The 15,046-nt window shown below is 41.0% G+C and overlaps 1 protein-coding gene across 7 annotated transcripts in view; it reads left to right on the forward strand.

The window, feature by feature from the left end:
* The first annotated feature begins 231 nt into the window (after nt 1-231).
* The window catches only part of MAP3K7 (mitogen-activated protein kinase kinase kinase 7), a 53,670-nt gene continuing 38,855 nt past the window's right edge, over nt 232-15,046 (forward strand). For all 7 annotated transcript variants that reach the window (XR_009818178.1, XR_009818180.1, XR_009818179.1 and 4 more), the window contains exons 1-2: nt 232-560; nt 13,846-13,956. Coding sequence is in view for 4 of the 7 variants with exons in the window: in XM_061989900.1 (XP_061845884.1) it covers nt 471-560; nt 13,846-13,956 (201 nt within the window). In the remaining 3 variants the exon portion in view is untranslated. The remainder of the gene's footprint in view (nt 561-13,845; nt 13,957-15,046) is intronic.

A 15,046-nucleotide genomic window follows, 5' to 3' on the forward strand; every position in this document is an offset into this window, starting at 1 on the left:
GCGGCAGCCGCGGCGCGGCTCTGAGCGGCTCCCACACCCCCGCCGCGGCCCCCTCACCCCGCTGCTGCCGCCGTTGGGGCTGGCTGAGGCGGCCGCCTTCGGGCCCGGGGCCGCCCCCCTCCTCTCCGCGCGGCCGAGGCGGCTCGCAGGCTCCGCGGCGGCCGCGGCCTAGGGCAGGCGGCGCGGCGCTCCGCGGGGGTGCGGGAGGGCGCGGGATGCGGAGCGGCGGCGCCGCCGCCACCGGCGGGGCCTCTGCCCGCCGCCACTGAGGCCCGCGGCCGTCTCGGATGCGGCCTCGTCCTGCGCGGCGGCCCAGGCGGCGCCTCGGCCAGGCCCTCCCCGACCTGCGCCCGCGCGGAGGGCAGGAGCCGCCGCCGCGCCCCGCGTAGCCCCGGCCCTCGGCTGCCTGGCGCCCGGCCCGCCGTCCCCGGCCTGCTCTGGCCTCTCCTCCCCCAGGTCAAAGAGGAGGGATGTCCGCTGCCGCCTCCGCTGAAATGATTGAAACCCCCCCGGTCCTCAATTTCGAAGAAATCGACTATAAAGAAATCGAGGTGGAAGAGGTGAGTGAGGGCCCTGGCGCCGGGCGGTCCCTGCGCGCACACCCCACCGCGGCCTGCCGGATGGGCCAGCCTGGCCCCCACCGCGGCGCCAGCCCCGCTCAAGAAGCCTCCGAGGGCCCCAGGGCAGCCCTCCCTTCCCTGGCGCCGTCCCCCCGCTGCGGAAGGGATCGCAGGGGCTTCCTGGGTGCGTGGTGCTGCCGGGACCTCCCTCCTCCACCCACAGTATACCTGCCCGGAGGTGCCCGGCTCCTCTGGATGCTGCAGCAGTTGGCACCCGAGAACAATGATAGTATGGCAGGGAGCGGAGGTGCTGGCTTATTTTTACCATCTCTGGTTCTGTGCTGTGGTGTTTTATTGAAGCAGGATAGATTTATTCGGGACTTGAAAAGTTTTAACTGCTCGTTTTACCACTCACTTTAGTTTGAGTGGCAAAATTTACCATACAATTGTCAAAGGCTGTCACAAGAGGGAACTGTTAATTCTGACGTTTCTTGCAGATCTTCTCTCTGTGTGCCCCTGCTTTTTCCTTCTGAGCCATCTTACATATAATGATCATACCAGTGTTAATCATTTGCTAAATTCACAATTCTGTGAGGATGTTCAGGTAACAATTTCATTTGTGAGCTGTGTATGTTACCCAGGAAGTGACACTTAAGTTATTGTGAAACATAGTTGGTAGCAAGTATTTCTTCTTCTTCTGTAGAAAGTTTTATAGTGAAATTATTGCCTTAAATTCCTCAAGACTGGAATGGGACGGATAAAGCACAGAATTTCATATCTACATTTTATCTGTCTGGATTTCCTGTGAAAGTAGGATGGGTAAGATCTAGGATAGCTGACTAAAAAGTGGAATAGCTAACTAAAAGTGGGATCTGCAATAGCTAACTAAAAGGCTCAGTAGTATGTATCTCAGTGTTTTTTAACACTCAGAGTCATACAGAAATACTGTTGCTGTGGAACTTTTTCTTCTTCCTTCCCTGCTGAGTTATCTACAGGAATGTAGTTGTTTCATGCACATCCATACTGCATTTGATCAGGCCAGTTTGTAGAGTCTGGATTGAACAATTAGACAAGACTGCTGAAACAGTCCTGTTGCTTTTATTTGTAGATAAAACATCCTTCTCTTTAACTAATAGTTACCCTCGTTTTAAGAAAAAGCTTACACAGAAACTAACTAGGTTTTGTGAGGTGACCCTTACAGGTACGACAGCCAGTGTGTCTCGTTTTTAAAGTGATTTGCTAGATACTGGCTTCTTCATAATTATTACTGTGGGCTCACATGGGCTGGCAGAGTTCACAGAACACAAAATCTGCAATATTTCCATAGAACACCAGGGCACTTTCTGCTGTATTCAAGTAGTGTTGTGTTAACTTCAGCTTTCACCATAGCACACGCTGGAAATTCTTAGAAGACAATATCTTCCAGAAGGTTGCCTCTTCCCCTTTCTGTGACTGACAGTCATGAAGATTTTTGACTCTCTTAAGTCTAATCATCCCTCTTTGTGCATTTAACTGTTTAGAAGGAAGGAAATTTTACATTTTTTGGGAACTGAAAGTGATTTTGCATTTGATAATATGCTGATGTTTTTGCAATGCTTTGCTGATGGACAGGAATCAAACCTTGGGGAGAGAGAGCTTTTCTCACCCAAAGAAGAAAATAAAGTTGACAGGAGTTTATCCATCACAGAAAAAAAGGTGCCCAGAGATAGCTCCTAGATGTGACTGGCACATCTAGTATGTTAGACATAGCGTTTTGAATAAAGTGCTACACACATCTTTAATCCTTAAAACACCATCGGGAAGGCTGTTAGGAAGGATTATATTGCTGGTTATATATATTCCTGTGTAGGAAACGTGGAGCTGCACAGTGTGTTGTTAGTGTAACTATCATTCTAAGGCTTACCGTTCAGAGCTTGTCTGTGTCCTATATACCTGTCTAGTGCCCACAGAGACAGGATTGTATGCACAAAAATATGTGTAGAGATGATACCTAAGCAATAATTTGTGGTTTATTTAATGTGATTGTTGAATTATCCTCAAAGTAGTATCTCTGTTGGAGATGACAAAACTCCTGTGATATAAAGAAGGGAGCTCTGATAAAGCGTTCCCTCCACTTGAAAATCTGATGACAGCTGTTGTAGCATTTTGAGTTACGCTCAGTGTATCTGTCCTACCAGAAATTCTTGTAGGCAGTGAGGATACCATAGTGCTGAACACTGTCTAAACGTCATTTGCACAGAGGGAGAAATAAGATCTACTTTACAATAAAACAGATGACTGAGATATTTAGACCTTGCTTCTCTCAACTGTGTGTGTTGACCTCTTACTCATGATGCAGTTGCAATACAAATGGTCAACTTTGCAGTCATAACAAAACAAAATCCTTCCTGAGGATTTTCTGTGCTTTCGGTTCAGGCTTAGAAGTTTTCTAGGGTTTTTAAACAGCTACAGGAGCTCAAAAGGGGTCAGATTTTAATATACTTGGCAAAATTTAGATGTTTCAAAACATAGTGTCAATAGATCCACACTGGAAATTCAAATGAATGCTTGTATAATCATAGCTTTGCTGTTGTATTATCAAAGCTGTCTTGTCAGCAGATAGCAGTCCCACTCTGCCACTGGTTTATTAATAGATATTGAAGTTCTGGAATACTTACGAGCCATGAATAATAATAAATGTGAGATCTATAAGTGCACTTTTGTTTAGGTTTGGCTGAACCATACTGACTAATATCAAGAATAGACCATATTTTGGTTTAGCTATCATACACATGACTATCTGCACTGTAATGTTATTTCCCACCAGTCAAAAGTATCTCCAGCTTCAAGCTGCCTTTTTGGTATATAACTTGCCTGAAATAAAATAGGAGATAATTATTAGTGAATTGGGGTAAAATCAGAATGGATGTGACAGAGTGGGAGCATCTTCAAAACTGGGAGGGGAATGGCAACATAAAACTTGGGTTCCACAGAAATGTTCCCTACTTTACCATGCAAATTTTTTACTGTGATAGTCTCCTTTCTTAAGTTTTTAGCTATTAGATAGACAAATCATTAGAAAGTGAATAATAAGTGAAACTGCAGATTTTATCTGTAAACGTTAATATAACTGAAATCAAGTTAACAATAAAAAGCTAAATAGCCCTATTTTAAAATCTCTTGTTTAAATGTGGCCCAAATACTGCTCTGTCTTCTTCCTGGATGAGCTTTTACATCTAAGCAATGAACAGACTTTAGTTTTGAATTGTTCTGTCAACCTGCTCCCTGCCACTCTTTCCTGAAAATCCCCCAGCCCTTCCTCCGTCATGTAACTCGATAACAGTGCTGTACATGACCAAAATGCAGACCTCTTCAGCACATGATGGGTGACCACTTTGCCACATGATGTGTGTATGCCTTAGATGGCACAGCCAAGAGATGCATGTCTGGTCATGTATGCTGTGGTCCTGCCCACTTGCTGTCTGATGTAGCCAGGTTGAAAACCATGGCCATATTTGCATAGTTGCAAGTTACTTTTGAACAGTCTGAAAAGCAGAAATTACTTGAAAGCTGTTGTTTCACGCTCTGATAGTGTCCTGTAGTGTACACTGAAATTTATTTTCAGCAATCAGTAGTTAGTTTTAAGGGAGTTTAGGGTAAAGTTTTCTTTAAGGTGAATAGGTAAGCTTTCTAAATATTTATTTTAGAAAACCTACTTAAGCTACTATCAACTGAGGAGATGTAATTTATGGTGTGTTCACATACCTCAGACATTTTTGAATCAGTTGAATAGTTTCATTAACTGGGAAGTGTGCTGAGATCTGCAAGTACAGTTCTCAGAGACAGGAGAATGAGAAACACAGCGAAACAACTGTTTTTTTCCTCTACAGTAACTGACTTTTTAAAAGCTGATGGGACACAATGACTGATGACATCTGTTACACTACAAGGTAAAGCAGCTTTGCATAAGCTGCTGCTGAACATGGAGTTGTTACTGCCTCCATTGTTTTTATGTCCCGAGGAATTGTATCCAGTTACAATCTGCAAAAGTGGAAGAGGTTTGGATGAGAGCTGCAGGTGGGATTTTTGAGACATGAACAATATTCTTGGATGTCTAACATGAGTATGAAAGGCTCGCTTGGTTCTCAGGAGCCAAGAGTCGTGGTAAGGAACCTGTCTGAAGTCAGTCACATCTACAATTTCTCATCCTTTTTCAGAAAGTAAACCTTGAAGGTGCAAATTTGGGCATCTGGAAGCAAAGGCGAAAAATAAGTACATGGTGAAATCATACACCAGAATTTTCTGTGATTTTTACTCCCAAGTACATTTCTGACTTAATTGAAGTGGCTATTTAAATTGTGGTTAGTTACACCAGTGGAAGATTCTCTGCATTCATCTACATAAGAAAATAGCTGAAATGTCAGCTGGAGTGTGAATTTATAGTAGAAGTTAAACACCACCAATTTCACATGGATGAAATTTAGTGTGCAGTAAGTGTTGGAAAATGGCTAACGAGGCAGTTAAACCGTTAATGTAAGACTTTACACTCATTTCTACACCCCTGCATTTTATTCAGGGAATCAATTTGTGTCCTATAAAAGAAACTAGTGGTTTACTCTCCTAAAGAATGCTTGGGAAAGAAACTTCACAGACTCCTCTATTCCAGGGAGGAAAGTGAGGTGATTTCTGATAATAATAGTAAAGTTCCATGTCTAACACAGCAGTTAAGCTCATAACTGAGAGACTGTAACTGCTATCAGAAGTTGGGAGGGCAAGGCCTTTCATAGACTTACAGAATCTTAAGGTTTGGAAGGGACCTTGAAAGATCATCTAGTCCAACCCCCATGCCAGAGCAGGACCACCTAGAGTAAGTCACTCAGGAATTCATCCAGCTGAGTTTGGAACGTCTCCAGGGAAAGAAAAATCTTAACAAAGCAAGCTTCACATGTCCCTTATGTATCCCACACAGTGGATACTAGCAATATTTTACTGACTGCAGAATGATGATTTGTTTTTCAAAGACCAGTAATTTTTGACTGTGGCAGCCCAGAGTGCTCAATTCATGTTGGAGTCCTTCACCCTGTGTGCCTCATTACCCAGCATTTTGTGTCTAAACCCAAAATCTCCTGTCTATGCTGGTGTAAGAGAACAAATTGATTAATACTAGGATATCAAACAAGTGTTCTGTTTGTGTTTTTAAATTACTAGTAATTAAAAAGGGTTTGGTTCTGGAGACAGATGTGTAAAGTCTGTCAGTATGTAAAAAGCTATAATGAAAGTGTAAGCTGATAAACAGTTTTCTTTGTTGGAGGCACACATGTTTCTTAGAACGACTGAGCTAACATAATTCAAAGAGGGTTGGTTATATGCTTAGAGTAAAGGAAGAATTTCTGGAAATACCCATAATTTTAGAAACATATATGATGGTACTTTGATTCTCCATAAACATGTTCTGAAGAGGTTGAAAAGTGAATGATTTCTTAAAACAGAACTAAATTCAGATAGCCGAGTCACTAAGTAGTAACTTTACAGCGTCCTGCAGCTCTCAAACATTACATTTCATTACAGATGGACCAACTTGCTTGTGGCAAGCAGAAGTTCTCTATATTTATTAAGAATATAAGTTGATTTATATTAACTGAAGAAATCTCTTTTTCTCATCATGTTTTGCGTGACTTTAAAGTTGAAACTTGGAAACTAAGTCTAACCTAAGTTACTTGGTTTACTTAAAATTAGTGGGATTGCTTACAGAATTGGGGAATTGGTTTGGGTTTTTTTTCATTGCTATATGAATCCCAGAAAGTGAAAGCAACATTTAGCATTTAGAACCAGTACAAATAACCAGTCAAAGAACATAGCTGTAATAATTGGCAGGTCTAAACTCCTTCCTAAAAGTGCTGCCAGGGTATTGGACACAGTCAGTTGTGGCACGGGGCTGATTTGCTTCAACCTGCTTCATAAAGCATAGCACACACAGAAGAGCCAAAGGTGGAATTTGAGACTGATTAAATGAATGATAGAGAATGTAGGCAATATTTTTAGGGGCTGTAAAGTGTTGTTCATGGCTGCTTTTGGCACTTTTAATTACATGCTTTTTGTGTCATACAAGCAGATGTGTGAAAAACTGAAGATATTAGTATGCTTTATTGGCACTGCTGGAACTCTGGTAGATAGAAAGTATAGAAGCAACTAAATTTTAAAAATGTGTTTCTGTTTTCACAAAGAGTTGTAGAATATCTTCCCCCCCACCTTCTCTGCCCCATCTTGGATCTCTCAAGCTGCAGACACAATGCAAAAGGTCCATTGCCATAAACCTCTCGTTTGCAAATATACCAGTAAGCAAAGCAACATAGATATCAAAGATAATTTAGAAACTGCTGTTTGTTCAGAAGGATTTTAACTACTTGTCTTGCTTCCCAAAATCATAAACAAAGGTGGCACGTAGATATTGCAAATTGCAAATACGAGTCTTCAAAGAATATTACATCTGCTAACCTAGTGCTGTCTTATATATCCAACCAGGCTTTTTTGGAAAGAAAAGCACTGGGTATCCAGCATGGAGAGCTAGCTAACATGGAAACAGTATGGATAGGTGAAAACTTTGCATCTTTATATTTTTGAGTGAGTAGAAAACCTGTGCAGTTAATGCAAAGTTGAAATAGTTCTTCCAAAGTTTTGACATTTGATAGAGGAATAGGATGCATGTGAATTAAGTGATGCATTTTACTTCTTTTACTGGATGTTGGAAAAAATTATTGGTCACATCCCTTAGGACAACATGTGGCCTTAAGGCCTTAACATACCTACAGTCTCTGTTTCCTCCATGATTTTTAGTCCACATACTTAACGAGTCAGTATAGGCTACATACTTACAAGTTAGTATCCTGTATCTTTGTTTATGTCCGGCATTTGATACTATTTGTACACAGAGGCAGAGATAATGCTTGTTCCAGGGCTCTTGTATGGTTCATTTTCTTTAAATAAGACTCTAAATACATTATCTGGAAAACATGCAAGTAGCAGTCTCTCTCACCATGTCACTTTGTCATGCAGTAAAACTCACTTCTTTTACTGGTATGAATTTGATAGAATGACTTTGTATATTGCTTTTCAAACTTTAGAGCTCTTTAAGCATTTCTGCCAGTTTAAAATGTGTCTGTGTCATGTACTAACAGAGTGATTCTTGACAAACTTAATTCTAAGCTGGAAAAGCAGCAGTGCTGGTGTTCTGTTTCTAAGTGTCATCTGCCCTATATTTTCCTTTTTTTCTCCTAGAAGATATTTAGAGGGCCAAAATCTTTTACGAAAAGAATGTGTTTATTTTTAGATCATTTTCCAAACATACACAGTGCTACAGATCAACTGCTGTTTATTGATTTGTTGTGTCAATAATTCCATTAACTATGCTTCATATAATTCAGAATATGCACTACTGCCCAAACATATGGTGTGGCACCAACAGCAGGGGACAAGAAGGAATGAGCGTGAAGAAACTAAAGTTCAGGCAGCACCTCCCTCCTGTGCTATTAAGTTACTTAGTTCCAGCACACGTTGTGGAAGGAAACTAGGTAGTGTTTAAACTGTTCTGACAAATTCTAAGAGATACTCCTTTAAAGAACAAGTTTAGTGAAAACTTATAAGGAAGAAAATGAAATGCAAGTGGAATCCATACAAGCTGCATTCTCTCAGTTATAAAGGATGTTTTTACCATGAGTAAGATAGTTTTTCCAGATTAATTACGAAAGACATACTGGGCTTTCACATATGGTAAACTTCAAGTTTCTCTCAGATCCATCATTGCTTCAGATGGTTGCTCCTTTCATAAGCTGTTCAAGTGGCTGGGCTACTTTAATGGACGATTGGCTCTTCTCTGTTTTCTCTGTATCCTAGGTAAATATTCAGTGCATTCGTGTCCTCTTCTCAAGTTCAACCCTCTGCCTAAGCAGGCACCAAGTCACTGATAAATTGTTATGAAACCTTGTCTGCATAGTCATTTATCAAACTCTTTTCACTGACCATAAAATTTATCTATCTGATGGTCTCTCACAGCTTTCTATCATATAATTATGATTCAGAGTGCCTGGCAAACTCTTCCTCTTGGTGCCTGACACAGACTTATTTATTTATGTAAAGCATTTTTATTCAGTCATCAGCAGGACTTCATAAAGTGAATCTGATTCTTGGAATTCATTCTGCTTTTCAGGTAAAGCCCAAATATTGAGACATTCATGACACAATGTGAAGCTTCACATTGGGCAGTATACTTGTTTATCTTAGTTCATTGAATAAAAATGTTATTAAAAAATGAGTCAAAATCAAACAATAATGGTTTCTTTAGTATATGAACTGGAAATACATCTAGCATTTCTTAGTATTAAATCTGCAAACAGTTATGGGTTTATCTTCAGGGGAACAATATACAGTTATATTGGCTCATGGGCTGAATTTGACCATGTGGAATCAAATGCAGGACACATACAAGTCCTTTCAACAAGAAAATATATGACTAGCCAGAAAATAAAAGTCCTAATCTATCACAAACTGTATAAGTGATAAAAGATAAGTAAAAAAAGTCAAATTGCTTCATTAAATTGAATCAGATATCTCAGACCAATCTTCTGACATATATGCACAGTTTTCAAAGAGCTTTTTTTCTTCCATGTCACTGGATTAAATGTAGCAGAGATGTGATCAAAAATCACGAAAGGGTGTGAAAAAAGGTACATTAAGAAAAGGAATCTCACTCAGCATTGCACTATAAGGCCAATTGTATCCAGCTAGGAGAAATCATTATATGCATACCACCTTCTTCCAAGCGACTTGCTCAGTTTGGATTCCTTCAATATCACCTGGCAGCAGCAGACTTGAAACTTAATTGCTGCAGCCAGTGTGCTTCATCCTGCCTGAGTTGCTCTGTGACATCCTTCTCTCATTAACTATCTGTCCTTAGTTGACCAGGTATGAGTGAGCATCCTGCTCTGAGTTATGTGTGCTCACACGGTGGATGATTTTCCTGTGCTCAGGAAATTGATATTTCTGTGAAATGCAGACTTATGACATACACAGAGGCTGGTGAGGTTTTCTTCTTCAATTGTCATGCACTGTGCAGTGTGGCTAGAGGGGCTGGAATTGACAGCTCTCTTGTGCCAGGAAGAAGGTGTGGGGGGCTTCATAACTCCAAGAAATTGGGAAATTTTAGTCTAAAATGTGATCTGGAAGAGGAAATACCAAGGGGGACTATTTGGGACTTTCAGGTCTTCCACTGACTCACTCTTTCCAATTTATTTATATGCACTCTTTTTGTAGACTGCTTAACTATCATTCATATGGGTTAGTGTTTCCAACCTCAGTTACAGACTGCAAGAAAATAGTTGGGCTGTGTTATATTGAGAGTCCAAGCCCTATGCTGTAGCTGGGGAAAGAGGCTGCAATGAACAGGTCCCTTTCTAGGTGAGGCAGAAAGAGGCATGTTCTGTGAATATCTTGTGGTAGACTCAGTCTCTGAACCATTGTTGTGAAGGGTAAAGGTGAAAAGCCAGGAGCTCCTGGAGTGCTAAGTGCGTGTTGTAATGTGAAACAGAAAAATACTTCTTTGCATGTATTAAGGGAAACAGAAGAGGAAAATGCCATTGATCACCACTACTGGGCAGCAGTCTCTCATATCACACGTCACCTTACAAACATAGCAAGCATACTTCCCCTTCTCTTGTCTTTATTAATGCAAAATCTTGATTATTGTTTTATTTATGTTTTTCCCCTCTTCAAATTGAGTCCTTGATTGCAGACTTTATCATATTCATCATGAAAGTGTAGCAGGTCTTGAACTATGCTTGAAAGTTCAGGTCTTGAACTTTCTTAACTACATTAAGAAAGCATGTTGTGAGAACCTAACCCAAGCATGGTTTACGTAAATTATAGTTAGTTTGCTTTGACACGTCTAATGTTTGTACTTTCCTGGCTACTGAGATCCCTTCTCTGTATCAGGACTCTTAGTTTACATTCTGGACTCAGATTCATAGAATTGGGGGTTTTTTGCAAAAGACCTTTAAGGTCAAATCCAAGCACTGCCAAGACCAGCAGTAACCTGTGTCTCTAAGCACCTTATCTACATTTTTTTTAAATCCTCAAGGAATGGTGATTCTACTACCTCCCTGGGCAGCATGTACCAGTGTCTAACCACCCTCTCAGTGAAAAAGTTTTTTCCTAATCTTCAATCTAAACCTCCTCTAGCACCACTTGAGGCCTTTTCCTCTTGTCCTATCACTTATTACCTGGGAGAAGAGACTGACCCCCACTTTGCCACAACCTCCTTTCAGGTAGCTGTAATCATCCCCTCAGCCTGCTGTTCTCTAGGCTAAACATCCCCAGCTCCCTCAGCTGCTCCTCGTCAGACTTGTTCTCCAGACCCTTCATCACCTTTGTTTCCCATCTCTGGATGCTCTCCAGCACCTCAGTGTTCTTGTAGTGAGGGGCCCAGAACTGGACACAGTATTCAAGGTGCGGCCTCACCAGCACCGAGTACAGGGGGACAATCGCTTCCTTGGCCCTGCTGGTCTCACTATTTCTGACACAAACCAGGATGTCATTGGCTTTCTTGGCCACCTGAGCACACTACTGGCTCATGTTCAGCTGGCTGTCAATCAACACCCCCAAGTCCTTTTCCTTTTGGCAGCTTTCCAGCCACTCTGCTCCAAGCCTGTAGAATTGCCTGGGGTTATTTTGGCCCAGATGCAGGACCTGGCCCTAGCCCTTGTTGAACCTCATACAGCCAGTCTTGGCCCATTGATCCAGTGTGTCCAGGTCCCTCTGAAGAGCCTTCCTGCCCTCAAGCAGATGTGCAGTCCTGCCCTGCTTGGTATCATCAGCAACCTTACTGAGAGTGCACTTGATCCCCTCATCCAGATCACTGATAACTGAACAGGCCCCAGCACTGAGCCCGAGGGAGCACCACTGGAGACCAGCCACCAACTGGATTTAACTTCATTCACCAGCACTCTCTGGACCTGAACATCCAGACAGTTTTCCACCCAACAAAGAGTAGGTCCATCCAAGCCATGGGTAGCCAGTTTCTCCAAGAGGATGCTATGGGAGACTGTGTCAAAGGCTTTATTGAAGTCCAGATAGACCACATCCACGGTTTTTCCCTCATCCACTAAGTGGATCGTCGTGTCATAAAAGAAGATGAGATTGGTCAAACAAGATATGCCCTTCATAAAGCCATGTTGACTGGGCTTGAACGCTTGGTTGTCCTGTATCTGCCTCACAATGGCACTAGGGTGATCTGTTCTGTAACCTTCCCTGGAACTGAGGTGAGGCTGACAGGCTTGTAGTTCCCAGGATCCTCCTTCTGGCCCTTTTTGTAGATGGAGATCACTTTTGCCAACCTCCAGTCCACTGTAATCTTCCCAGTGAGCCAGGACTGTTGGTAGATGATGGAAAGTGGCTCGGTGAGCACTTTGACCAGCTCTCATCCAGAGCAGCAAGTCACACACTGTTTCCTCATGGACTAAGGGAGCTTCATTCAGGGCATCTTTAAAAAAACAAGAGGAGAATAAAAAGAGGTAAAATTATTAAATGTTATTTCCTCAAATGATGAGCATTCAGGCAGCGGGCAGTTTGCATTGTTTCAGCATGGGGAATGGGTGGCTATTCACTGTCACTGAGTGAATTCACTAGTGAACCTTTAAGAATGCGATATTATGTTTGAACATTTTTGAGTCCTTTAGTTAGGTTGCATCTCTTTATTTTAATTTTGAATATTCCTTCCTACTAACTCCCTGCCTGAGGAATCTTTTTTGAGTTTTATTGGATAAAGTCATAAATAACTATGACATTCTAGTGGAGAGCTTTGTAATTTTGGGAACTGTGGTTTTCTGTCCAAGGTTTTGCATGTCTGTTCCCCATTTAAGGAAGACAGTAAAATTAAATTCTGCTGTAACAAACTTCTATGATAATCACACTGGTAAATGCACTCTCTCCCTGCTCTCTTTTCTTTCCCATCTCATTCACTTCCCTAAGACAAGTGTTTATTTCGTTAGATGTATCTTCCTTGCTTCTCACAATACATATGGTATTACTTGAAATGAGGGGCTGGGAATGTGAGTTTTGGATGATGTTTAAACCAGGGATGGAGAAAGGCCAATAGGGCCAAATGCAGAATCTGAGACCAGCTCACATAGCCCCTTCTTTCTTCCCCCCACATCCTTCTCACCTGCCCTGCCTTGCATTTTTTGGAATTGGAGGAGCTCCTGTCTCTTAGCTTCTCTTGTGCTTCTGTGTGCCTTCCATTTTCCTCCTCTTCTCTCCACTTTTCTTTTGGGCATATATGTAACATCTTGCTTGTCTGTACTTTTCTGGAGCAGCTCAAGTCACTGTTGTGGTAACAACTCTAGTTTCAACTTTATTGCATATGCATGTTTTGTTGTTACTTCCGTAGGCTCCCACTTTTCCTCTGAAGAACACAATTAAAAGAAGTGAAGTTTCAATTTACCATAGTTTGAAACTCACCAGCAAAAATAAAGGATACTTCTCTCTATCGTGATTTCATTTTCATGCTTGGTTTCAAAGAACTACTCCAAATAATGGTGGCATTAGAACTTATTCACAACAAGCATTAAAGGGTTCCTGAATAATATAGTACATAGAAGCTGCTACTAACGCTTCTGTGAAGTTACTCCTGTCTTCTTTTGGATATTTTTGGGCAATGTTAATTCCAAATAAACTGGAAAGAATACTTCAACAAAAATAGAGAAAGCATAGTTTATACAGATGCTGTGCTTATTTGGAGGACTCTCAGGAGAATTTACTGCTCTCACACCTTCAAGGCATCTGTGAGAGAATGATTGAATACCTCATCCCAGCTTCCTCATAGTCCCGTGTAAATTGTTTGCATATGCATTTGAATTTGAGAAGTTTAAATTCCTTTCATTAGCAAGAATAAACAGATACAGGAGATAGACTTAATTTCACTGATCAAATCTGTAAAAATAACATCAACATCATTCTTCCCATTTTCTTCTGAGCAAATCTTGTTTTGAAATAATGAAGATCATATTTTTCTGAAATACTGTTACTGCATGTTAATAATAAAATGTTTTGTATGTATGTTTTTCAGTTCTGTAAGTGATTTCTGGAGGAAGCTTAGCTAAGCACCAGTTAATGCTTTGATGGTATAATATTAAATTGATACTTTAAAAATCAATTCCGTGTGTTTTCTAAGTTAAATTTATTTTCAGTTTGTGAAGTCCCACGTAGCAAATGAAACCGTTTCAAGTTTCAACTCAGTGTTTCATGTGTTTTTTTCTAGGTTGTTGGAAGAGGAGCCTTTGGTGTGGTGTGCAAGGCAAAATGGCGAGCTAAAGATGTAGCCATTAAACAAATAGAAAGTGAATCTGAAAGAAAAGCCTTCATTGTAGAGGTATAGTAAGTTTGCTGGAAAATACAGAGTTTGGTAGAGCTTGTTCTGTTAAATTTCATGGATGTACTAAAAGCTATATCTCTTTGACAAGGTAAATACAGCCTATGGTACCCAATACAGGCCTGAACAGTCTTGCAGAACTGCATATCTATCTGAGCACATTGCAGCTCCTTTAGTTTGCTTCCCATAAAAACTGAAAGGCAATGGGGAAATGAGGAGGGTGCACAGTTCCTAGTGTGGAGTGAAGGTGCAGCTGAAATACCCACCAGAATCTTGGAGCTGATTAACACTTCCAGAGCCCACAGTGTAGGTTCTTCATACAACCAGGTCCATACTGTAAACTTTAATTTCTTGGCTTTTTTTCAGCAGTTCTAATAATTTTCTTCTTTTTTCTTACGTAAGTTTATTAATAAATATTACTTATTTAATGAAAATCACTTTCTATTTGATATCTAGTTCTTCATAAATACCTGAATAGTTCAAATATACTGATAAACTTCCCAGGATACATAACATTTTCTGTAATCAAAACTTAGCCATATAATTTAAATGAGATACATTGTGCCACTCTGCTTAGTGTTTAGTCAGTAAGAAACTAGGATTTTGAAGATATACATAATATGGTAAAAATAAGTCTTAATTTTGGAACTAAAAGGATTTGGAACACTGAAGGGTTAAAGGAAGCATATTTATCATAGGCCTACCTGTGTAAATATTTATCTTCTTCATCACTATGGAACCTTTTCAATGTTTTTAACCTGAGTCTAATTCAGAGTAGATCTGTTGAGTCTTTCAACAGTTTTGCATTTGAAAGAGATCTGAGAAAATAATCCCAGAAATACTTCTGTTGTATCCAGTGACAGGAGAAGGGGTAATGGAAAGAAGCTGGAACACAAAGTTCCATTTAAACATAAGGAAAAACTACGTCAGTGTTGAGGTGAGGGAGCCCTGGCACAGGCTGCCTAGGAAGGGTGTGGAGGCTCCTTCTCTGGAGGTTTTCAAAACCTGCCTTGACATGTTCCTATGTGACCTGATCCAGGTGGACCTACTTGAGCAGGGGGGTTGGACTAGATGATCTCTAAAGGTCCCT

This window comes from Colius striatus, chromosome 2 (genome assembly GCF_028858725.1).
Source record: "Colius striatus isolate bColStr4 chromosome 2, bColStr4.1.hap1, whole genome shotgun sequence".
Taxonomy (NCBI): Eukaryota; Metazoa; Chordata; class Aves; order Coliiformes; family Coliidae; genus Colius; species Colius striatus.